This window comes from Marmota marmota, unplaced genomic scaffold (genome assembly GCF_001458135.2).
Source record: "Marmota marmota marmota unplaced genomic scaffold, marMar, whole genome shotgun sequence".
Taxonomy (NCBI): Eukaryota; Metazoa; Chordata; class Mammalia; order Rodentia; family Sciuridae; genus Marmota; species Marmota marmota.
Window position 1 is genome coordinate 47,356,999 of NW_025999900.1, and position 25,605 is coordinate 47,382,603.

Below are 25,605 nucleotides of genomic sequence, written 5' to 3' on the forward strand. Positions count from 1 at the left end.
CATGTGTAAGGCGTTGGAACTAATCCTCAGCACCATAAATAAACAGATAGATAAATAGTTAGACAGATAGATAGATAGATGGATAAATAGATAGAGTGAAGGTGTTGTGTGCATCTACAACTAAAAATATTTTTTTAAATAATATAAAATCATAATTTTAATTGATCATATTTTAAAAATTAGGAGAAGGGAAAGTGAAACATACAAGTTTATTTATAATTTAAGTGTACACACACACACACACACACACACACACATCCTTACGTGTGGGATAGAAAAACTGAAAAACCTCCATTCTTACTGCCTTTGCAGGCTTAAGAGAAAGAGCCATGAAATAAACAAGTAGGAAAATCAAACTAGGTTTACAAATCAAGCACAGAAGGCATTAAAATTGGTTGCTACACAAGAGAAACGTGCTGAAAAACATTTTAGTAGATCAAGAAACAGACAAGATGACATAAGCACAACATGAGGAATACAATTTGAAGAATAGGAAACTAACTAACACATTGACAAATCAGAATTATACCTCTCCTAAACCTCCAGTCATCTCCTTGTTCATCCTGATACATTGATTGTTGCTTGGAAATCTGAGATACTTGATGTTGTAAACCCTTCCGATCACCTTCTGCTTTTGTAAGTTGTATACGCAGTTCTTCTACCTAAATTCATTAAGTCAAAAATAAAACTTTTATTTGTTTCTAAATACCAGGAAAAATTTGAACTTGAAAATTATTATAAATTATTTCCCTGGGCAAAAAAAAATAAATAATAATAATCACTTCTGAAGGGCCCAACACAGTTGAAACCAAGTTAATCTCCTTGCTACAGCAAACACAGCAGAATAGTCTTCGGCTCTATTTTATCATCTTTCCATTCCTTCCACAAAGAATGTATTTTTTTTTAATATTTTTTAGTTGCTGATAGATCTTTATTTTTTTTTTAATACATGCTGCTGAGAATCAAACCCAGTGCCTCACATATACCAAGCATGTGCACTACCACTGAGCCCCAGCCCCAGCCCCAAGAATGTATTTTACTTCTCTGTGTCCACTGTGACAAAGAATCTGACCACACTGTGTGTGTGTGTTGAGCACGGTGCCTTCACATTGGAGGGTAGAGGGAGTGGGGATTTGCTGGGAATTGAACCAAGAGCCTTGGTTATAAACACAAGTGACACCGGCATGGTGGCACACACCTGCAATCTCAGCAGCTTGGGAGTCTGAGGCAGGAAAATCATGAGTTCAAAACCAGCCTCAGCAACTTAGAGAGGCCTTAAGCAACTCAGGGAGACCCTGTTCTCTAAATAAAATTTTAAAAAGGGGGTGGGAATGTGGTTCAGTGGTTAAGCACCTATACAAAAAAAAAAAACAATAAAACTCAAATGAAATCATGATCTGATTAGCATATTTGACATCAAAATAAGTAAGTAATAGATGCAGTTGAATGAACTAAAATCAGGAACTGTTTTATTCATTCTTACATTGCTAGAGAAAGACTAGCAAATTGCCTTCCAATTAACAGGCACACCTCCAATAACCATAAACAAGTTAGTGGTGTCAAATAGTTTCAGCTAAACTCACAGTGACAACCTGAACAAAGAAATCTCTAGCTTCAAAAACTGAAATGAGAGATTACAAATCAGAGTTCAAAAAAATGTTTAGGATAAATTGAATACAAATACAAGCTTCCATAAAAGAAATTCTCTGAATTCCACTAACATTAATTCCATGTGACCACTAACTCCAAAACAAAGTCAATGAACATTTGTAAAGGCTTTGTAAAACAGGTGCCAAGGTGTATTTTCAGCACCAATTGTCAAAACATAAAACTCCTTTTGAACATCTATGATGCCTGACATCTTTGCCTACAGAGCATTTTGTGTAGGTAAGTTATGTAATGCACACCTCAAAACAGAAGAAGGAACAATTGCAGTATGTGTTAAATACAAGCAGAGAGGCAGTGAGAAACCCATACACCCTTATCCAATGTATGTAAGATGGCTATTTTAAAGTTATTGAACTTTAAATATCAGAAGCACTAAACTCCCATTATAGGCTAATGGACTGCAAAATATTATGCTTAAAATGTAAGCCTTATCTTTGCTTAAAAGAGGCCAGGTAGCACCTTGAACACATGAATAAAAAACAATGATGTATTCAAAGCAACCTGATCATGTAAATGTCTGTTTTATGTATTTCAACTTCCTCCTTTATTCTCCAATGCCTCCTTGAATAAAATTAAGCTCCCAGGAAAATTTTATCTTACACATCCAGTCTTACTCTTACACTGCTCGTGCTAAGAGAGATAAGTCCTAAGTTGGAGCGGCAATTGGCAAGATACATTTTCACAGTGGGAACCTGGGCTAGTGTTTTGTATAAGCTTTTTCTGAATCTTCATCTTTTGCTTATATGTGTTAACATACAGTTCTTAGGGAGGAAAATTTTCTAGACCTAGTTTTGTTCTTTTTTTCATTTCACAAAGACACTTAAAAGAGGAGACTCAATATAAAAGATTGCCATAGTTTGCACAGACTTACCTGATGTAAAAGTGTTTCTCTGTTGCCTTCTGACTGATTCAATAACCTGCGAGACAGCTGCAATTCCTGTTCAAGCTAGAGATTCAACAAGGAATAAAAATATGTCCAATGGGGCACAATTTAAAAGGAAAACAGCAGAAAAGTTTTCAGGAGATATTTGCAGCTAATAAGAAAGAATAAATATCTCAACATAAACATGTATCAATACTTCCATTAAAATAATAACATAAAGTATGCTACACAGGCCACCTAGAGGTCTGAAATGTAGTCATTTCCATCTCAACTGTGATCTGTTTGAGTCTCTTCTCCTTGGGCCTTGATTCATCACTAAAATAAGAATTTTATATTAGACAGTCTCTTCTTGAGATCCCTTCTAGTTCTAAATCATTTTAATCTCAATAATAAAGCAATTTTCCTTTAAATTAGAAGATGTAGTGTCAAAAGAACTAAATTAGAATAAAAACTGCAGGGACCTAATAATTCAAAGTACATTTCATCAAATGTAATTTCTTATTCTCCTAATATTCATAAGATATTCCTAATTTTTTTAAATTTCTACGTTTAGTAAAAAGCTTTTAAAATCTCATTAACAATATTACCATTAGATAAACATCTATGGAAAATGTGGCCACTTAGTTGACTAAATACCCTACAAAGTCTGAATATGCTTTAATTTCAATTTGAAAATATATACTAACATCAAAAATGAGCTCAATAGTTTTTCAAACACTGCCAATTTATAGAAACATGTTTCTTACATTATCATTACCTTGTGACATTTTATCATAAAAATTTAGAGCTTACATATGCGATACTCATTTATTTTTTTAACAATAAGGTTATTTTTTAAAATCAAATTTTATTAGGATTTTTTTTAGCAATTAAGATTTTTAATAGTTGTCCTAAATAATTATTTCATTTGAACAAACTGCTATCTATATTAGCAGTCCTTTAAAAACTGGACATGATAGGTGTGCTTATCAAGGAGCTTGAGAGAACCTCGCAGTGACAGAACAGTCCTGTATCTTGATTGTGGCAGTGGTTGACAACAGTCTACACAGAAGGTAAGAATAGGTAGAAAAACACACAACACACAAATGCAAGCACATAAAGCTGGCAAAATCTGCATAAACTCTGGATTATACCAACAACTTCCTGGTTTTGCAACCAAGTGGTAATTACACAAAACATTATCACTGAGGAAAACTGGGTAAAAGGTGAGTGGGAGCTTTGTTTTGAAACATCCTATTACTCTAAATCTTTCATTTCAAAATGAATTTTTAATCAAGCCTAAATATTTTTAACAAATTATGCATATGGCCCATAAAGTGAATACCATATTAAAAAATGTAAAGTGCATGTGGTATCAAAATCCACACAAAATACTGTCCAATCTGTTCTCTCATTTCTGTGAAAAAAAAGAAAGAGAAAGAAATCATACTTCAGTCAAAATGCCTTTGAAATCAAGCTGGACCCATATTGGTCAGAAACCGTATGTAATATCAGCAGTCCCAACCCCCAAAGTGTAGACTCCAGACCTGACCTGCAGTTCACAGACATAAATCTGCATAAGCTCTATGGATTAAATCAATGCCAATTTCCTGGTTTTGCTATGGAATGTGAATTATACAAAACATTACCAGTGAGGAAAAATGGATGAAAGGTGCACAGGAACTTTATTGTAAAACAACAAATTTATGTCAAAGGTCCTGTCCTTAATATCTAATGAGAATAGAAAATATTTTAAGAAGTAATCTGCTATAGTGAAAATGAATATATATAAAATAGCCAGCATTTAAACAATAGATCCTTCCTAACACTACAACAAAGTCAGGTCCTTTAAATGTTCCCCAGGGAGGAAAGGTAAAGTTTAATTCACTTCTCAAAAACAAGAGTAGACACAGATGACAAGGTAGCAAATGGCCTGTGTATGTTTTCAAAAGCAAGAAATAAAGAGTATCACAGTCATCAAACCAAGCAACTTCACAATGAAAGCATTGAGCCCCCACCGTGTCCTAATAAATTATCTCAGAGACACTCTTCTATAGCCACTCAACAAATATCACAAATTCCAAACCACATTATTATTTGAGATGATTTTCAAAATCTTACTTGACTCTTCTCCGTTTCAGTTTGTTTTAGCTTATTTTTCATTTCTCCCTCATTCTCATCTGTTTTAGCTTCTTGTTTCTTCAATGCCTAGAATGAAAGTGGTTGGAAAAAAATGTATTATTTGAGAAAATGTATAAAACTGAAAATCCTTACTAGGATTTATTAAGAAAAGGCTGAGAAGGATATTGTTATGAATCACACAAAACCGATAAATGAATTACAACTTGCTCATTCACTGAAACCCTAAGGACGCTTTAATGGAGATCAAATATAAACAACTGCCTGATCTTTCTAATCATTTTCCACCTAGTTTTATCCATTCCCTGACACCTTTGGGAATTGTGTTATACATTTAGAGAGTCTAGACAGCATAACAGTTATCTTAGAAGCAAAGTGTACTGCCTTCTGAAATAACAGTATTTAAATATGTGATCTGCTCAAATTTTTAGACCTAACACCAAAAATGAGTTCAGTAGTTTTTCAAAATTCTGAAAAACTACTGCCAATATTATAGAAACATGTTTCCTACAATATCATTACCTATGTGACATTTTATCATAATACATAAATGGTTTTTCAAACTATACTTCACATAGAGAAATCATTCTTTTCTATAGTTACCCCTCTTTAATAAAATGGGGGAAAAAGAACATTAAGAAAATACAAATTTCAAAAGTTAACCACAAAATTATTTGTCCCAGTTTGTTTTTATTTTAAAACAAAATTAAACTTATGGAAAAAAAAATTATACTTTGGCATAGTATTTCATTACATCTAAATGGTATTCCATTTATTTAATTTTTTTTTTCAAAAATTAAGCAACTGGACTTAGCAAGGTGCATATGTAAAGGCCACACACAGTGAGAAAAGCCAAACTGCCTAAAGTCTTTTTCAACAAATTCAATAGAAAAACAAATTTTAGGCAAATAGCAAGACATATTGAAATCTGCTTTAATACCTGAATTCCAATCATTATCAATTTCATTAATTTACATATTTAACACGTATCATTTCTAAATCTATTTACTATTAATTAGGGGCTACTAATATATGCATATGTACAACAAATATAGTCCCCTACTCATGAGATGAGCACCCTTTACCACAGCTCCTACTTTCACTACTAAAACAGCTATTGAGTAAAAAGGCAGAGAAGCATCATTGAAATAGAAAATAATTTTGATGAATATAACCTTATAACATTTTTACAGTGTTTCATATGCCCAGGCATTTTCTTCTTACATATACTCAATGCATACTATAAGGCAGTGGTGTAGACCAAGTAATTTGATACTTCTAAGGCACATAGGTCAATATCTGGCACATAACAAATGAAAATTAAAAGTCAAGAACTATCATAACTGAATTATTGAACTGATAAAGCTAAAACTCATAATGCCTTGCAGGTCATTATCAACTCATTTTAATGTTTGGTATTTTGTCTTTATCGTACACTACATGGAATTCAAAATAATACTTAATTCTATATGCATAATGTGTTCAGTGTTGGCTGGTGGAATATGTTTATAGATTTTATTTCCTGAACAAAATGCTAGAAATTTAAAACTTACTACCGGCATCTTTATTTTCTGTGATTCTTTGATCTTTTCTACACCAAGTGACTCAATGTGTGTGTATATGAGAGAGAGAGAGAAATGTAAAAAAGTGATATAAAGAAGTTGTTGTTGACTTTTTTTAATCAATTCATTCTAAAAAATTTCAACTGTCTTATTTCACGCCATAATCCTTCCAACCTGCCCCATTTTTTAATGTTAAACATAATCAGTTATCTTGCTTTTCAATACTTTTCCACTGGACTAAAACCAACATGGGCTTTTCTATAAAGGGGTGACTAGGAAGAAGACTTCTTCAGGTATGTAGCTTCATCAAACTCTAGTCAGTCTGGATTTGCGCTCTGCAGCAGAAACCACTCCAAATAAGTACATAGTAAATGCTTGGCAAGATCAGGTGAGGTCATGTTGAGGCCACACATGAAAGGAAGGAATAAGAAGGGATGGCCCCCAAAAGAGTTCTTCCCTTCCAAAAAATGAGTTCAAAATCTATAACCTTCAACCAGTAGTTGCTAAAATGAAGTGGTCCCTCCTATGTGATTCTGAGCATTTTTTAATGTCCCTCTTCTTATTAGTGTTAGTGAAGTAGGAAGAGCCACATGCTGAGCTTTTAAAACTTGACCTAACTTCATGCTGCAACTCAGAGTTTAATTTACCTAAGAATTTAAACTCCAAAAATTTTCCAATGAAGGTTTTCTAGCTTACTAACTAGAATTAATCCCTTTCTGTCCCTTCCCAGGATCTCCAAAAATTAAATTTAACAACTGTAACATTTAACATTGGAAAAAAACAAACAGTGTAGTGATGATTAAAAAAAAATATTTATTGGGATGGGGTTGTGACTCAGTGTTAGAGCGCTTGCCTAGCATGCGTGAGGCACTGGGTTCAATCCCCCGCACCACATAAAAATAAACAAATAAAATAAAAGTATTGTGTCCATCTACAGCTAAAAAAATATTTTTAAAAATATTTATTTTTGTGTTTACGTTAAATAGGTAATAACTTTTTCTCATTTTAAGAAGTTAACACTTTAGTCTTTAGGGGAAAAAAAGTCTACTGAATGTGTTTTAAAATAATGTACTATTAACATAAGAGTTGTAAAGATTGTTCAGAGTTCCCACCTACCCTTCACCAAGCTGTCCCTAAAATTAACATCTGACATAACCATTGTACTTTCACCAAAACCCAAACATTAATATTGTTACAAAACCATTAAGCTATAAATTTTATTCAAATGTCACTGGTTTTTTCACTAATATCCTTTTTTCTTCCAATATCTACCAATGATACTACATCGCCTTTTGTTAGCTTGCTTCCCTATCTGTGAAAATGTCTTAGTTTTCCCTTGTCTTTTTTATAATCTCAACATTTTAAAAGAATATTGGTTAGGTATGTGGTAGAATGTCCCCCAATTTGTGGTGCGACCACTTTAGAAAGTAGTATAGAGATTCTTTAGAAAACATGGAATGGAATCACCATTTGTCCCAGTTATCCCACTCCTTAGTTTATACCCAAAGGACTTAAAATCAGCATACTACAGTGATACAGTCACATCAATTTTTATAGCAGCTCAATTCACAATAGCCAACCTATAAACAAATCTAGGTGCCCTTCAACAGATGAATAGATAAAGAAAACGTGATATATAATACACACACACACACACAAAATGGAATATTACACATCCATAAAGAAGAATGAAATTATGGCATTTTCCATTAAATGGATGGAACTGGAGACTATCATGCTAAATGAAATAAGACAGTTCCAAAAAAATCAAAGGCTGAATGTTCTGATATATAGATGTGAACCCACAATAAGGGAGGATGGGGAGGGGAAGAATAAAAATCCACTGGATTGAACAAAGGGGAGTGAAAGGGAAAGGAGGAGGAATGGGAATAGGAAAGATAGTAGAATGAACTGAACATAACTTTTCTATCCTTATATATGAATATACAACCAGGGCAACTTGACATCATGTACAAGAATAGGACCCTAATTAGAATAAGTTATACTCCATGTATGTACAGTATTTCAAAATACACTCTACTGTCATGTATATCTAAAAAGAACAATTTTTTAAAAAATGTCTTCCAATTTGGTTTTGTTTGATGTCTTGTCATGATTGGACAGAGCACATAAATACTTTTGGTGGGCAGGGGCAGAATACTATAGTATTAAAATCCCCTTTCTACTGCACTACATTGCAGGGTCAGTGACTAGTAATGATAACCTGAGCCCTTGATTATGGTAAGGTGGTGTCAAATACAAACTTTTCATATTGTATTTGTTTGTAGAGTCATTAAGTCCAGTTCACACTGTCAAAGTTTAGAGAATTAATCTCTACCTCTCAGAGAAAAAGTATAAAAGAAGGTATTAAAATAGGTTAAAACCACCACAGCAATTATATTGGAAGATACGTTGAGATTAGCATAAAATATAAAAAGTTTCACCCATAAATTGTAGCTCAGGGCCAGACCCACACAGTTCATAGTAGAAGCTACTTTGTCCTTTTTTAGTCTAGAAAAATTTACCCCATCAGACCTTACAGTTTAGTCTAATGCCAGGTTTCTAGTAAGTTCACTCACAGGCCAGTGCCTACCAGTAAACAAATTGTTGAACCTGTTTATACATACCCCCCAAAATAATATGCTCATACCAAAATCATTAATGAATGGTCTAGAAATTACAAATAAGACTACATAAGGAGATGGAGTACACTCATCAAACCTCCATCAAACATATCTGTTTTCTTAATTCAGCTCAGCTATTCCACACTCATAAAGGATTCTTGGCCATCTCACTACTGGGTTTCTCTGCAGCTTCTAGCCCTTCACCACAGGTCACAAGCTATCAATTTTGAACATCTAAACCCATAAATACCAACTCCCTGATTCCTCTACCCTGTAAAGAAAAGATTCATCACTTATAGCAGGATCCATTCTCCTTAAAGGGCAAGTTGGGAAGTAATTACCTTTATCTTCACACTAATAGATATTTATTCCAATCTCCATTTCTCATAATCATTTTAGTTAGAGTTTAAGGAATTTAAAAAAAAACCAATAAGCTGAACCTTAATCAAATTATATTTTATATCTAAATATAAAAGACTTATACCCTATATCAGCATCATTCTTCTGAAAGTCAACTGTTTTTTTTTTTTTAATTAAAAAAGTCCATATTTGAACTGGCTCAATAAAAGGACCTCTAATTCTCTTGGATACACAGGAATATCCTAAAATAATCCTGTATTATCCCATTCTTCCTCACTTTCTACCTGTCACCATCTGATCAGCTACTTATAATAACTCTTTTCCAGAACATGTTTCTGTTGAAGCCCTACTAACTGCCTGAAACTTTATTTAACACTCTTTTTTATTTTTCCTTTTACTCTAAGCATTTGTAAGTCTTCGAAAATTTAGTCAATAAGAACTTAAATTCTGTTGTTTTCACTAAGAGGAACAAGTGTAGTACTAAGGAGCAATCCCAAAGGAATTACTGAACTTCTACTGTATTATCAAGAAATGCTGGTGCTGGAGATATAGCTCAGTTGGTAGAGTGCTTCCCTCGCATGCACAAGCCTGGGGTTCAATTCCCATCACCACAAAAAAAGAAAAAAAAAAAAAGAAATACCATTAAATTTAAACACTATCTCTGCTTTCTATAACCAGGCATCAGTAAACAAGTAAACACAATGCAATATTCTAGTCCAGAATACTGAACCAATTTTTCTATATTATCTAGTTCAAAATGAAAGACAGAAACATCTACCTCATAAGATCTATTAAATATACACTGATGTATTTTAAACTTCTGAAAACAGAAAATACTCAACAAGAAAATTTTTTACATTAACTGAGTCAAAATTACAAACCATTTCTTTAAACGTTAATAATAAACTCATTTACTACTTTTAAGGTATAAGAACACTGGATTTCTTTTCCATTTTATTTAAATCAAGTAACTTAGAATTATATTAAAACTGACCCAGTAAAGGTAGTTATTAAAGAAGAAAAACCCATCACATGCCAATGAATTTCTATTACTATGTTATTTTGCCCTTTAAAACTTGTTTTTTTCTCAAGAGCAGTTTAACTATAAAGCTATCATGTGCCCTGCTCTAGTATTCAGATTGTCTTTTACACTTTAAAGATCACAGAAACAACACTGAGCCTTAATAGAGGGTCCCTAAGGCATATTTAAGTCTTTAATAACAACAATTTTTCTTTTTTCCTTAAGTGTGCCTATTTCCATTAAAAAGACTAACGTACTGAGTATTGTACTACAGCAGTTCTTTAGAAGTAGATGATTCTGAACTCTCACAGTTATATATAATCAAAAACTGCAGCCTTTCCTTTCAGAAAATAAAAGAACAGAAGAAAGGAAAATGTGTGTAGATGTTTCATCTAACCATAAAAACTTCCAGACTTCCACAATAAACCTGTTTATCAAGAGGCTCTAGCAGATAACACACTGAAAGACGTAGAACAAATAGAGAATTACAGGCCCTTTGTTTACTTCAAATGGACCAGCAAACTTTGTTATAGAGGGCTGGGGTTGTGGCTCAATGGCAGAGCACTTGCCTAGCATGTGTGGGTTCGATTCTGAGCACCACATATAAATAAAATAAAGGTACACTGACAACTGAAAAAAAAAAAAAAAACTTGGTTATAATGATGGCACTGGAATGAAATAAAGATCACATGTTAACTCCCACAGGCCACTGAAATTCCCAGAGAAAAATTAGGGAAGTAAATTATCCCAACTCATCCTGATCACTTAGCAATGTTACAACTGGATGCCTTTGGTCACAAGAGCAAGAATATGTAGATGACTCACTGGTAAACCCACAAGTCCATGGAGACAGGAGGCTGTGTGCATATTAAACAGCAAGTCAGTATCAATGTACTTGAAGGTACATACAAACTGTCAGGCAGATTATATTTTCCAGCAACAATAAAGGATTAAGAAGTCATGTCACTGACAACTAAAAAGTATCTGTTCTTACTATCTTTTTATGTAAAGTCTTCATGTGAGTACAAAAGTCAGCAAATATTTTAACTTCATAGAACATAATAAGATCCTGACCCAAATTAGAACCCAGAAGTTACAAAGTGAAATTATAAGTTGCAAGATTTTTGAATACTAAAATTTTTAAATACCTTTAAGGACATTTGTTCTATTTCAAATCAAACAAAAATTTAAGTACACAGTATATATAAAACACTATGAAGGAAACTTTAATTACAGATTTTTTAAAAGGTAGAAATCTGATGTTCAGCTCCAAAATTCTCTGTGGAAGTTAAACCAAGCTCAAAACCCATCAAACATAACAATTCATATTTTGAAAAAAATACATGTGCATAATACAAAAAGACTTTGTTGTTTAGAATAAAGTTATTCATTTAAATTAAAAGATTTCTGTCAAATTCGGTGACTTTCCGAATTCTGTTTTTCCTTAATCAAGTTAGAGATGCTAGGAGGGTTTACTAAAACTGTTCAAAAAACTTATTTTTCAGCAGTGACAAAAGGGGAAAAAAATCTATACCAAAAGGTGCAACTTAAACAAAAAACTCACTTTGGTAAGCAAAAATAAAACTGCATGATGAAAGTCAATATCAATCCAAAATAGATACTATAATGACACTATACCCATTTGGGGAACATGAAAGTAAAGGAGAAATTTTAAAAACTTGTTGCCAGTTGAACTACGTGTCTTTTGCAGAAGTGAGTGGCAAGAACATACCCAGTAAAGTCACAAAAGGCAAAGGTTGTGTTTTTCAAAAGGATACAGTAATATATGGTATCATACATTTACATAGGATTCATCAAAGTTAAATATGTTTTTGCTGAGAGTAATTATAATTCTTAATAATGTTCTATCAAGATATCCGAGGTTTTCAAACATAAAACTCAAAAGTTTTTCTTTAAGAATGGCCTAGATATCTTTTTGCTTTTTCCTCTTCTTATATGATAAGGTGTTTACTATACTACTTCAGTAATACAAGTGCTCTTACAGAAATTACTGTAGTAGAATTGATGGACACTCACTACTGACCTATTTTCCCCAAGGAATGAACAAACTTCTCAGTTCCACTGTGGGTATTTTTATGGAGTACATGACTGTTTAGGGCACCTGGAGCCAATGAAGCCAAACAAGGTCATGGGTTCAATCACTGTGAGAGCCAATTTCCTTTGCTCTGTTCCATGGCCACAATCTTTACCCTAAACCTTAGCCAAAGGCCACATGGAAGACTAACTAGGCCAGAGATCATGGATGAATCAGCAAAATCCACTACCATGACTATAAAAATAAAACCTCTGTTAACCAGTATCAGGGTTTCATTCTTCAAATGTTATTAAATTTGCCTATCTGAAAAACAAAACCTTAATTACTGCACAAAAAGTTGGTATGCTAAAAGACATAAGTCATTTAACTCCTTTAATTCAAAAACAATAACAGCAATAAGTATTATTCCCTAAAATACCATTGCTTTTACTGGAACAGATTTTATTTTTATGCCATATTTTACTTATTAAAATCTTGCAAGTAAAGTTAAATGTGAGCCCAACAAGTGCACTTTCCAGGATTTCCTTCAAAATCAAAAAGCAAGTGCTTTTCAGTGGAGGGTCTGTTTTTATCCAGGAGTTTCCTCTCAAAAAAGAGCTTGTAGTTTTATTAGAAATCCAGGGCAATATGATACTTCATTTGACTTTCTAAATATGGGACCACTGACTTAGAACTGTTGACAAACAGAAGATCATAGATAATTATGCAAATTTAATTTAGAATTTCTCAAGTTTTATATGTCTTAGAACAGAAAGCCTTGTAAATACACAACATCTTTCATTGTTCAGAGTTAGAAGTTGTTATTTTATGCCTTTGAGTTTGGGGTTTTTTAAGAACGATTTTCTAATAAAAATAAAACAATACTAAGTCAACGAATAAATCTATCTGTAGCAGAGTGATCTTTGTTTGCACAATATTACCATGAACTCAGTAGTTGCCCAATAAATATTAATTGATAATGATGGGAAAGGACTTTAAAAAACAGATGGTCTAGCATAAATTCACTGAAAATGTAGATAAAAACATTCCATTCTTCAAGAAAAGCATAACGTAGAAATTAAACAAGTCCTACACACAGAAAATCTCAGTCTATTGTCAGGCAGCTGTTCAGTCAACAAGAGTACAGACATTTTTCATCATCTTCATAGCATTAACAGCATTAAATGTCTACTTACATATGGTGCTGCACAAAGGGACACACACAGATTCTTGCTAGACTTATTTGTTATAATTTACAATGACAATATTGGCAAGAACAAATGCATACACCCAGCAAAATACATGTGATCAAACAGTACTATGAGATCTAGTAATACGTGGTATGAACACAAAATGCATGTCAGGCTAAACACATCTAAGAATAGCAATAACAGTATTTATTATTAATGTAAACCTCCTCAATTCCAAAAAGAATTTGAGGTACTTTATAAGAACACCTACACATATGCTTAAAGAATAGGTATAGTAAAAAAAGAATTGGCCATAATAGAGAAAATAAATAACAGTTCCTCAAGAACTTAGAGTACATAACCAGAATAGTGATCTTGAAAAAAGGTGGGGTAGGAGACAAAAAAAAATCTTATGTAGACTAATTCCAAACAGGGTAGGAACAAGGAAACTACAAGCACATTGATTAACCCAGGAAAACGTCCTGGTAAACATAACTTTTTCAAAAATACTTGAACAATTAAAACAAAGTATAAGCACCTAAGAATTTGGGAGAAAAAGAATCGCAATGAGGAGGTAAAAGAGGTAGGAAGTGCACTGCAAGCACAACTAATAGCCTTAAGTAATATTTTCTTAATAAAATAAAAAGCCTAAGAAGGGGCTGTGCCTTAGTGGTAGAGCACTTGCCTAGAATGTGTGAGGCACTGGATTCGATTCTAAGCACCGAATATAAATAAATGAACAAAATAAAGGCCCATCAATGCCTAAAAATATAATGTTTGGGGGGAAAAAAAGCCTAAGAAGACATAAGTGTTAATTATATAGACTATAGGAATTTCAGGACGACTTACACATCATCTCATAAAACTGCACCCTTCAAAGGAATCCAAAGGCTAACAGTTGTTATGCTAATTCATCTATAATGTAGAAAGTATTTCTACATTTTCAACTTAGTTTTATCATTATTAAATACCAAACTCCTGAAATATATTCTCAAAATGGAATCTTTAATCCAGCCATATTTCCCAATACTAGAAAGACAATATGGCTTGTGGAGAGTTCTGGCTACAATATCTATGAACCAGACAAGAAGTTTGCCCTGAATAGAATTCAAGAATCAAGTACAAAATTAAAACAAACACCCTCCAAATTGTCTTTATTTGCTTTATTTTAGTAGTATTTATTTATTTTATTTATTTTAGTGTGTGGGCGGAGGGGGGTGGGGGGGTGTGCTGGGGATGATGCCCAGGGCACATTAGGCAAATTACTCTACCATTGAGCTATATTTCTAGCCCTCTCCAAATTCTCTTGTAACGTTTTTTCTAGAAGTTTAACTGGGGGAATTTCACTGAAAGAGTATTAGAAGTGTTTTGGTGTCATCTGAAACAATCAAAGTCCAAGAAAATAAACTAGACATTAAATGAGGGTATGAGAGGAAAGAGGAAAATCAAGGGGAAAAAAAAGAACACTAAGAACTATGATATCTCTTGGACCTGTACATTGCAAGCTGTGCCAAATAGCATCCAAACACCTTTGAAAAATAAATCCCATAATAACCAATCATTCTTTCCCATCCATTTCCTTCCTATCAGCATGCTGACATTAATGGTTCCTTCTCAACCTTGCAGAGAATAGTGCTTACTGTATTCGTGCCAAAAAATAAAATAAAATAATAATCCACAGGTAACAAACATAAAGGAGAGAAGAAAACAATTAGCATGGCATAAAATGATAGGACAAAGCGCAATGGTGTGAATCGAAACTACAATAAGTCAGAATTTAAATAAGCATTTCAGCTATTGATTGGTAAGAGTGCTTGACATGTAGCAATAAGCAATGAGGCAGAATCACACTCATAAAAGAATTTCCTATAATTATTTGAAAATACACAGTCTTAGCAAAAGCACAGCCTCTTCCACCCAAACTTTCTCCAAAGGTCCTGGAAGAAGTAACTATTTTCCATCTACATGAGCATGCAAGGACTATTGTCCTTACTGAATTACAATGACTTGTTAACAACTCCATTTTCTCAAGTAAACTGGGAGTCCAGAAAAGTCAAGACAGTGTTTCAAATAACTTCAAATCCCTGCTTGCTCACAACAAAGTATCTGACACATAGTAGGTACATGAAAGTATTGGCCAAATGGATATTTTACTAAGTACTATTCTGACCATGACATGCAACATTCATTCATTCAAGAAACACTCATGGCAAATGAGTTCATATCTGACACTGGCCTAGATACTGGAGACTCAGCAGTGAGCAAAAGAGATGGAATGCCTACTTCCATAAAGCCTGCATTCTAGCCAGGGGGACAGACAGACACAGGTAATGAAAACTGTTATGAGGGAAAAGGAAAGCAGTGTAACAGGCTCAAGAATTAAGAAGGAGTATTTCTTCTAGGATAATTGATAAGGCCTTTCCAAAGTAGAGTTTGGAATGGCATAAGGGAACAACAGGAAATTCCAATGAGAGGAATTCAGAAACCAGATCAGAGGGCCCTTTATCAGATTTTAAATCTGATTTTAAATTTGATAAAGAAACCACTGAAGGATTTTTTAAAAAGATGTGCCATTACCTGAATCCATGGGAGAAAGACTGTAAAGTAGTAATAAGGGAAATAAGGCAGCTACCATATTAGTCCAGGAAGGAGAGGACAGTAGTGAGAAGAGCCAAGAGCAAGAGTAACAGAAACACATAACTACCAATTCAGAAAATACTTTTAAAATAGAGCTCATAAAATTTAACGACAGAGCAGGGGATATAGTTCAGTTGGTAGAGTGCTTGCCTGGCATGCACAAGGCCCTGGGTTCAATCCCCAGCATCACACAAAAAAAAAAATTAATGACAGATGACTAGATGACAAGGACATAAAAAGAGAAGACACAAAGACATAAAGGAAACATGTAAAGATTTAAAAACATAAAAGTAAAAGGTAAAATTATCTGTTATATGATGACTATTCACCTTTTTAAGAATACATGAGGTACTTATCTGGATGAACCACACAAAAAGGTAAGATTTAGCACCTTCTGAACAAGTTTATAGGTTAGAAAGGGAAAAAAACAGGAAACCAACTTCAGAGACCCAAGTCTGATCTGGCCTGTGATTTTTAAATCACAAGGACTTGATTCCCATCCAAGACTGATCCTGGCTAGCAAAGCTTCAGATCTCCCTCTTAAATAATAAACATGACACTCTATAACCATTTTTCTCACTACCATATAAGATCCATCAATAGTAACTCTCAATATTATTCTAAAACTTAACCATATTATGAACAAAGACATTCTGAAAATAACCTAAGCAATACCTCATTTCTTGAGCATAAACAGTTTCACTATTGAAAAAAAAAGGATTCAGAATACTTAATATAAATATAAGATATTCAATGAGTCAAAAGAGCTATAAAACAGACCCTTCTATCAACTAAAGGGAAACACACATACACAAGATTAACCAAAGGAAAAATGAACACATACGGAAAATGACAATGATTGGTATGTGTGAATAACAGAGTACAAAATTCATTGATAATTAAGGACAAGAAAATGATCACTAGGATAAAGAGATTTGGGTCTATACAAGACAAAAATTTAGAGTATCTTTGGGATACTTCATTCCATTTCAAAAACATAAAAAGTGGAAAGAAGGGATATATGATTCCAGTGAAATAAACTACCATGTCAAATTATATAAAAAAGTTTATTCCATGGAGAAGATGAGGAGGAAGGGAGAGGAAACATTGAATACAAAGCATGAAAGAATTCTACAACCAGGGCTGGGGCTGTAGCTGAGTGTTAGAGCACTTGCCTAGCATGTGTGAGGCACTGGGTTCAATCTTCAGCATCATATAAAAATAAACAAATAAAAATAAAGGTATTTTTTTAAAAGACTCTATAGCCAAAATACACAGAAATGAGAATTTTAATGTTAGAATACAGCAGGTGTTTAACATGTAATAAACAACTTGCTATTTTTTTTCAAAAGCAGAAAGCAATAAAGTTTCAAATTTAAATTTTAAAATAGCAAATAGTTAAATGGTTAGATTTACTTCAGTTGCAACGCTTATGCGAAGTACACTTTCAAGAAGCCCTAAGACCTAACAGTATGTATTTATAAAATCAGTTTTTTATGAATCAGTTTCTATAAAAAAAATCAGATTCTATAAAATTTATAGAATCAGTTTTCAAGTAAGTTGGGCAACTTTAATAAATTCCTATTAGGTCACAATTGATGATTCAATACTGACGCCTAGTGGTTAAAAGCATGTAGTACTTTCCTAGTAAGTATGTATCCTATGACTTTTATCAATTTGAAACTCTGAATATGAATTATGTGAAAAACATAAATTAAGAGATCTTGTCTTTACAAACACTCAGAAAAAAGCATAAAGGAAAATATTGTATCTGTAAAGTTTCTTAAAAAGTCTTTTCTGTCCATTATTTGCAGTACCTCAAAACAAAAACTATTCACACCATTTGCTGTTGACACCTGAACAAATAGTATGAAATGTCAGTTTACTCACATTGACAGAGATGAATTCACATTTCTCTGGAAATAGTATTTCAGAAATATTATTTTAAAGAGATCTTACTTTTAGAATTCATTTATCTGGGTAGATGCATTCTAAATGTCTTTTTTTCCTAACTTTTTTATATACTAAAATATCACAAATCCAACTGTATTTATGAAGTTTTTAATATAATTTGGAAACCAGCAAACTACTATGATCAAATTTTATTTGAGATTAAATTCTTACAGAATGTTTGTGGGATTTTTAATTACATCATCTAAACTACTCTATATTAAACTTCAAAGAAGTTCAAATTGTTTAACACCACTTTCTTCTCTGCGAGAATGGGAGCAAAATACAATGTATATAAACCTTTCTTTGAAAACAATTTTTTATCAAGAATTTTATATGCAGCTAAACAGACATTTACATTTGAAAACAACATTCATGCTTTTAGTAACTATTTATTGAGTACTAGTATACTGTGAGATTAACACAGTACCCCATGTCTCAGAAACAGGTGAACATTATGGACAAAGTCCCTGCCAGTGAAATCCACATTCTAGTGAGGAAAGCATACAATAACATAAAAAAAGCAAATTATAATTTGTGTTAAGCACTATATAAAAGTAATGTGTGATTGTGGGGGGGTTTAGAAAGAGGGAAGGGGCAAGAAAGTTCTTTCTGAAGAGGTGACAATAAGATCTGAAAGATGAGAGGAATAAGTTATGTTGAGTAAGAAGAAAAGAGCCCCAATAAGACACTGAGAAGAAACCTCTATGGTCAGAACACAGGTTTCTTATAATAATTTATAATAACATGTTTAAATTTTCAAATAGCCACCAAATGAATGGATATAAAATCTACAACTTCAAAGCCAATGAAGTACATAAATAAATATTCAAAATACTTCAATCCAACAGAAAACAGTAGGGGCAAAATAAACAGAGAAGATATTTTCAAATGTATCAATAATCATAATTCATATAAAATGGCAATCCAGCCAATGAAGACATAAATTAGCTAATTAAGCTTTCTGCTTTTTCAATCCAGTTAATAAGTGTTTATAAGACAAAACTAAAACTATAGAGAAAGGATAAAAATATAGAGGAAAAAAAATCACATAACATGAGAACAGTAACCTTAAAAAATGGTAATACCAAGAGGCTCACCAGACAAGTTTTTTTTTAATTAAAGATGTAAATTAAATTATAAGAAAACATAGGTTCTAAATACATAAAGCAACACTGAAAATCACAGAGAGAAACTGACAATCATTATAATGGGAGGCTTCCAACTGAAATATTATAAAAGAACACATAAAAATTTAAAAAGAACAAATAAAAATTAAAATGAAATTAAAAAAGAACGCATAAGAACAACACAATTTACAAACTTGACCATACAAAATTTATATTTAAGTATGTGTGTGTCATATATTAACACCAGAAATTCTGCACCCAAAAAAAAACAGAACATCTATTCGTTTCTTTATAAAAGAAAAAGCCATTTAACTAGATCAAAATGAATAATTTTAATTAAAGTCTTAAAATAAACATAAACAAACTTTAAAATTCAAAAATGTACTCCTAAATAAGTCTTGATAAGGGAAATCATAATAGAAATTATAAAAGAAAAACTTGGGGAAAAAACTACTCTATAATAGTTCAAGACCTGCAGTAATTTAGTGATAAATTTACAATATTAATTTTAAAAAAAGAAAAAAAAAATTTTTTAACCGTTCTATCACTGAGCTATACCCCCTGCTCTGTGTCAGCGTTTTTTTTTTTTCCTGGTTGGTGATAGCCCTTTATTTATTTATATGCAGTGCTGAGAATCAAACCCAGTGCCTAACACATGCCAGGCAAATGAGCTACCGCTGAGGCACAGCCCCAACCCCAATAGTTGAGTTTCTAATGTGCATCTAAAAAGCAAAAAATAATTCTAAAGAAAAAAATAGAAGGAAAGTAATAAAGTTAGTAATGTCAGCAGACACTGATGACTAAATAAATAAGTTGGTCAAAAAGTAAATTAATAAAATGAATCATATTTCCAACAAGATAAATGAAAAGGAAAAAGTAATAACTAAATAATACTAAAGGACGAGGATTGCTTTATAAAATACATTTTAAAACAGACAAAAATAGGTAACTTAAAAATCATGAGTTAATTACCAAGTTAATAAAAAAGACTATATAAACTAATAAACATTACACATTACAATCATTGAAGACTTTTGGTATCAAAAAAATAAAACGAGAGTTTTAAAAGCAACATTAAAGAGACAATCTTTCTCTTAATGAACAAGGAAACAAAAAAAGAATCTATCCAACTCAATTTAAAAGATTAATGTGACCTTACTTTTAAAACCAAAAAAAGGCAGTGCAAAGAAAATTACACATCGATCTCAATCACAAACATAAATATAAAATTATTAAAGAAAATACTAGCAAATTAATTCAACAATGTAAAAAAAATCACTATATTATAACCACATAAACTTCTCAGGAATGCAAGGAAAGCTCACATCTAAAAAACATAGTCAATCAGGTCAATCAAATTTAAATACCAAAAGAAAACTAAGGCAGCAAAAGTATTTGATAAATTTCACAATTAATCATAATTTTAAAAGAAAGTAAGCAACAGAAAGCTCCTTTGCCACAAAACCAAGGGTAAATATCATAAAAGGAGGTTAACACTTCAGAAATACATAAATATAAAAATAAGTCAAGAATTCTTGCTATGTTTCTATTCAACATTGTACTTTAGGTTTTAACCATGTGATAAGACTAAATTTTAAAAAACAAAAGAAAATAATAAAGAGTATAAATTGTCTTAAGTCGCAAATGATTATTGAAACAACATACATAAAAATGCTAATAAATTAGGAGAACTAACAAGAACACTAAGCAAGATTGTTGGATATAAGAAAAATATAAAACCAGCTGCATTGCTGTATACTATAGTCAATCAGAGATGCGACCAAAGAAAGCATCCAGCTTCTGGTAGGAAGAAAATCATAAAGCACTTCGTAATAATTCTACTCAAAGGTATATAAGACCTTTCTATAGAAAATTATAAAACATTATCATAAAACACAAAAGACCTTCTGTGTTCAAATTAATCCACATATTTAATACAATTACAATCAAAATGCCAGTAGGATTTTTCATGGAGCATGAAAAGAAGTTTTATCATTTACCAAAAGATAATAAAAGCTATAATAATTAAGACAGAATGATATCAGTACAAGGACAGAAAACCAGATCAATAGTGAGGTATGTAGAAATCAGACAGATATAATAGGAAACTAGATATATAATACAAGTGGCATTTAAATCAGAGTTGGAAAAAACAATTATTCAAAAATGATACTGAAGCAACTGATTGCCATAAAAAAAATTAGATTTTTTTCCTCTCTCCATTAAAAAAAAGAATCCTGGGGAGAAATTCAAATAACCCAATATTTTTAAGTGAAACAAAAGTTACAAACAGGCGGGTCTGGGGTTATAACTCAGTGGTACAGTGCTTGCCTTGCACATGTGAGGCACTGGATTTGATCCTCAGCGCCACATAAAAATAAATACAATAAATAAAGATAGTGTGTCCATCTTTAAAAAAAAAAAAGTTACTAATGGGAAACCTATACAAGCACAAATGCACATGTTGTCAACAAATATAGGAAAAGCTGCTCAAGTTCACTAACAGAAATAGATGAAAACAAATGTGAAAATGAATTAACATTTTATACCTGTCTGCCTAGCAAAATTTTTAAAAAATAACCAGTACTTCTAGTAGGAATGTGAGAAAAGGGTCACCCTCAATCACTGCTGAAAGAAACATGACATGTTAGAAACTTCTGGAAATATAATCAGATGACAAATGTTAGAAAAAACCTATCCATGGTAATAAAAGATTAAGTGGGTGTATCATCTAGTTGGGAAAGTACTATGTCTATAGAATGTAATCCCATTTTATTAAAATAATAGCATGCCAAAAGAATCCATATAAAGTGAAGTTTTACAGTCTATATGCTTGTCAACAATAATTGAAAGCACAAAGAAAAATATAAAGGAATACATTCCAAGCTTTAACACTGATTCCTTTTTTTTTTTTTTTTTTTTAAAGGCATGAAGCAATTTGGCTGGTAATAAGAGAAGAAAGTGGGGTGGGAGAGAAATGACCCATGTAAATAAACAAATGAATGAATGAATAAAGCTGTATTATTATAAGAGAATGTGATTTCATAAGATCACACTCATACTTTTGTATATTTAAATTATACAAGGAAATAACTTTATACCAAATATTAAACTAAAATGCTGAAAGAACTATGTGAAGAAAAAAACTAAACTATCCAAATAATGAATTAATATGATGAGTACTTTATGTATTTGACAAATCTTTAGCAAGGTCTATGTTCAAGTGCTCAAAATAAGCATTAAGACGGGGGCTGGAGTTGTGGCTCAGTGATGGAGCACTTGCCTAGTACGTGTGAGGTACAAAACACATCACAAAACACATCAACAAGTGGTAACATCATTAAACTGAGTCAAAATCCTCATTGTATATATCAACAGAAACTGGTCATGGGGTAAGGAAGCCATCTTTGCAAAAGGAGATAGTCAATGGTATTAGGGTTTCTTTAAAAAAAAAAAAGTGGCTAAATGTTAAGTATCAGATTTATACTATACAAATAAATTCACACCTTGAAGAAGAATAGAGAAGAAGTTTTAGAATTTTCCATTGCTACAAATTTTCGATACAAAATAGTAAGTACTGCATGTGCGGCCACTGTTTTCTTATTGTGATACTCAGTGCTTTCGGTTCCTCAGTAGTCTGGGTGAGGACTTTGTCTCACACAGTTTGTCTGTGTTCTTCTTTGCCAACTGCACCTCATGGGGATTACCAAGTCCTGACAAAGGACTGAAGTCTAGAACCCACTTCCCAAGGATCAGAAGCATCCTAAGCTTGTGTTTTATTTTTAAACTATTTGCATATTCATAGCTTAGGAAGGCTACTGGACTAATCAATGTGAAAATGATTTGATGAGCGTTCATATAAGATATCTAATAACATCATGGGGAAAGGGAAAGATTACATATAAAATAAACATATGCAGAAATGTAGGAGATAACTATTAAAAAAAATGACATTAGGCTATGGAAACAAGAGGAAAGGGGTAAAGTGAATGGCCAGCAAAAGCTTTGTGATTCAGCAGTGGAAAGATAAATCACAGTATGGTTTAGAACCCATCAGTCTTAGAAAAGCTTCCATCCAAAATAAGGGAGTCTCAAAAAGAAGTCCAGGAATGGGGTTAATATAGGAGGTTAGAGTATTTTCCTCAATAGGTTCTCCTTTTCCACAAGTCTCAGGGGAGATGATAAAGCTATTAATACATTAGAAAAATATCCTTGGCTCTGTGGAAGTTCCTCCCTCAATGAGGTCAAACTAAATACATCAATAAACAGTACCCAACACTTTTTGTTTAAGTCAGCTTTTTCTCTTCTTTGACTAAAGCACATGAAAAGAACAATTAAAGAGGAGGAAAAGTTTACTTGGGGGTTACAGTTTCAGAATTTTCAGTCCATAGACAGCAGCTCCAATCATAGGGACTCAAGGTGAGGCAGAACATCACGGAGGTGGTACATGGAGAGTGTGGTACAGGGAAACAGCTCAGGGCATCACACCAGGAAGCAGAGAAAGAGACTACACTTGCCAAAAACAAAATATATACCCCAAAGGCACACTCCCCATGACGTGCCTCCTCTATCCATACTCCACCTGCCATAAGTTATCACTCAGTTAATCCCATGGGGGGAGTTCATTCACTGATTGGGTTAAGGCTCTCATAACCCAATCATTTCTCCTCTGAACCTGCTTGTGCTGTCTCATACATGAGCTTTTGGGGGACACCTCACATCCAAACCATAACACCTTTCTCATGTCCATATTACCCTGTATCTCTGCAGACACAGTAACATTTCTGGGCAAGGATGAATAGCTACTTCTTCATTAGATTTTTTAAAAATAGGTACACATGACAAAAAACATCCAAAAAAATACAATATAAAATTATTTTAACTTTTCTTTTCTTCATATAGCCTTATTTTATTGATAAGGCTCCCATATTCTAGTTTCCCACTAGAAAACAGACTGAATGCTACTGATCAGAGCTCCAACCTTGAACATTTTAATAATTCCTTAATTTCTACCAGCTTCCACCAAGGTTCCATATCCTTGCCTGCCCCCACAGATTTCTCCACCATGTACCTTCAAATTTTAGGGCACCTAAATTACCCTAAGTCATATGCAAGCAGAATATTCTTCACAGATACAATGAGAAACTAATATTTTAATATGCTATGAAATACTCTGAAAAACATATAAATTTACTCCCAGCATTTACCTCATGTTTTTTATTTTCAGCAATTCAACTGAAGATGGAAAAATAACATTCAATTAACTTGAAACTAGTAAAACCAAATAAACACTGAACAGAAATTCTCAAGATGCCTAGCCTAAAGAAAAAGTTTATCTAGAATTTTGAACCTACAAAAACATTTTTTTGGCTTGTGCTCAACAGTCTGAATCTCTCTTTCCCAATGCTACTATGCCCTATGCCTACCCTCACTTTGCTAAGTTACGTTACTATAAAGAATCTGATCAAAAGGAGCTTATAATACCAAAATGTATACTATAGTTGAACAAACACTTTACGGCTTATATTATTGTTCAACAAGGAAAGTCTGGTGGTTTTACGTTTAACAACATTTAAATTTGGGAAAAGTGAAAAGTACTAGAACGATAATTGAAAATTTTAAAATAGATAAAAATATTATTGTATAATCTCCATAAAATGCTCATCTTTCCTTAAAAAGAGAGACAGAGAGAGAGAAGGGGGGCAGGCTTCTACTGAGATATCAAAACATGGTAATAATTCAAAATATGATTCAGTACTGATTTTATTTATTTCCTTTTTTCTACTGTATTTGATGTTGACTTACTCCTCTTTCTCTAGGACTTTGAGATATAATGTTAGGTCATTTATTCGTTGACTTTATTTTTTAATGAATGAGCTCAATGCAATGAACTTTCCTCTTAGTACTGCCTTCATAGTGTCCCAGAGATTTTGATATGTTGTATCAGAATTCTCACTTACCTCTAAGTATTTTTTGTATTTTACCCATGATTTCTTCTGCTATCAATTCATCATTCAATAGTATATTATTACAGGTGAAAGAGTAGCTTGTATTTTTTATTTGATCATTGATTTCTAATTAATGAAACTAACTAATAAAATTCCTAATTTCATTCCATTATGATCTGATAGAATACAGGGTATTATCTCCATTTTTGTATTTACTAAGAGATGCTTTGTGGTATAAGATATGGTCTATTTTAGAGAAGGATCCGTGTGCTGCCAAGAAGAAAGTGTATTCGCTTGTTGATGGATGAAATAATCTATATATGTCTATTAAGTCTAAATTATTGACTGTATTATTTAGTTCTATAGTTTCTTTAGTTTCTGTTTGAAAGATCTATCCAGTAGTGAGAGGGGTGTGTTAAAAGTCACCCAGTATTATTGTGTTGTCATCTATTTGATTCTTGAAATTGAAAAAGGGTTTG

The 25,605-nt window shown here is 32.6% G+C and overlaps 1 protein-coding gene across 1 annotated transcript in view; it reads right to left on the reverse strand.

The window, feature by feature from the left end:
• The window catches only part of Cep128 (centrosomal protein 128), a 385,475-nt gene that overhangs the window by 290,768 nt on the left and 69,102 nt on the right, over positions 1-25,605 (reverse strand). Inside the window, exons 12-14 of the mRNA XM_048799524.1 lie at positions 4,652-4,738; positions 2,540-2,614; positions 530-662 (exon numbers count right to left, since the gene is read on the reverse strand). Of these exons, the coding sequence (XP_048655481.1) occupies positions 530-662; positions 2,540-2,614; positions 4,652-4,738 (295 nt within the window). The remainder of the gene's footprint in view (positions 1-529; positions 663-2,539; positions 2,615-4,651; positions 4,739-25,605) is intronic.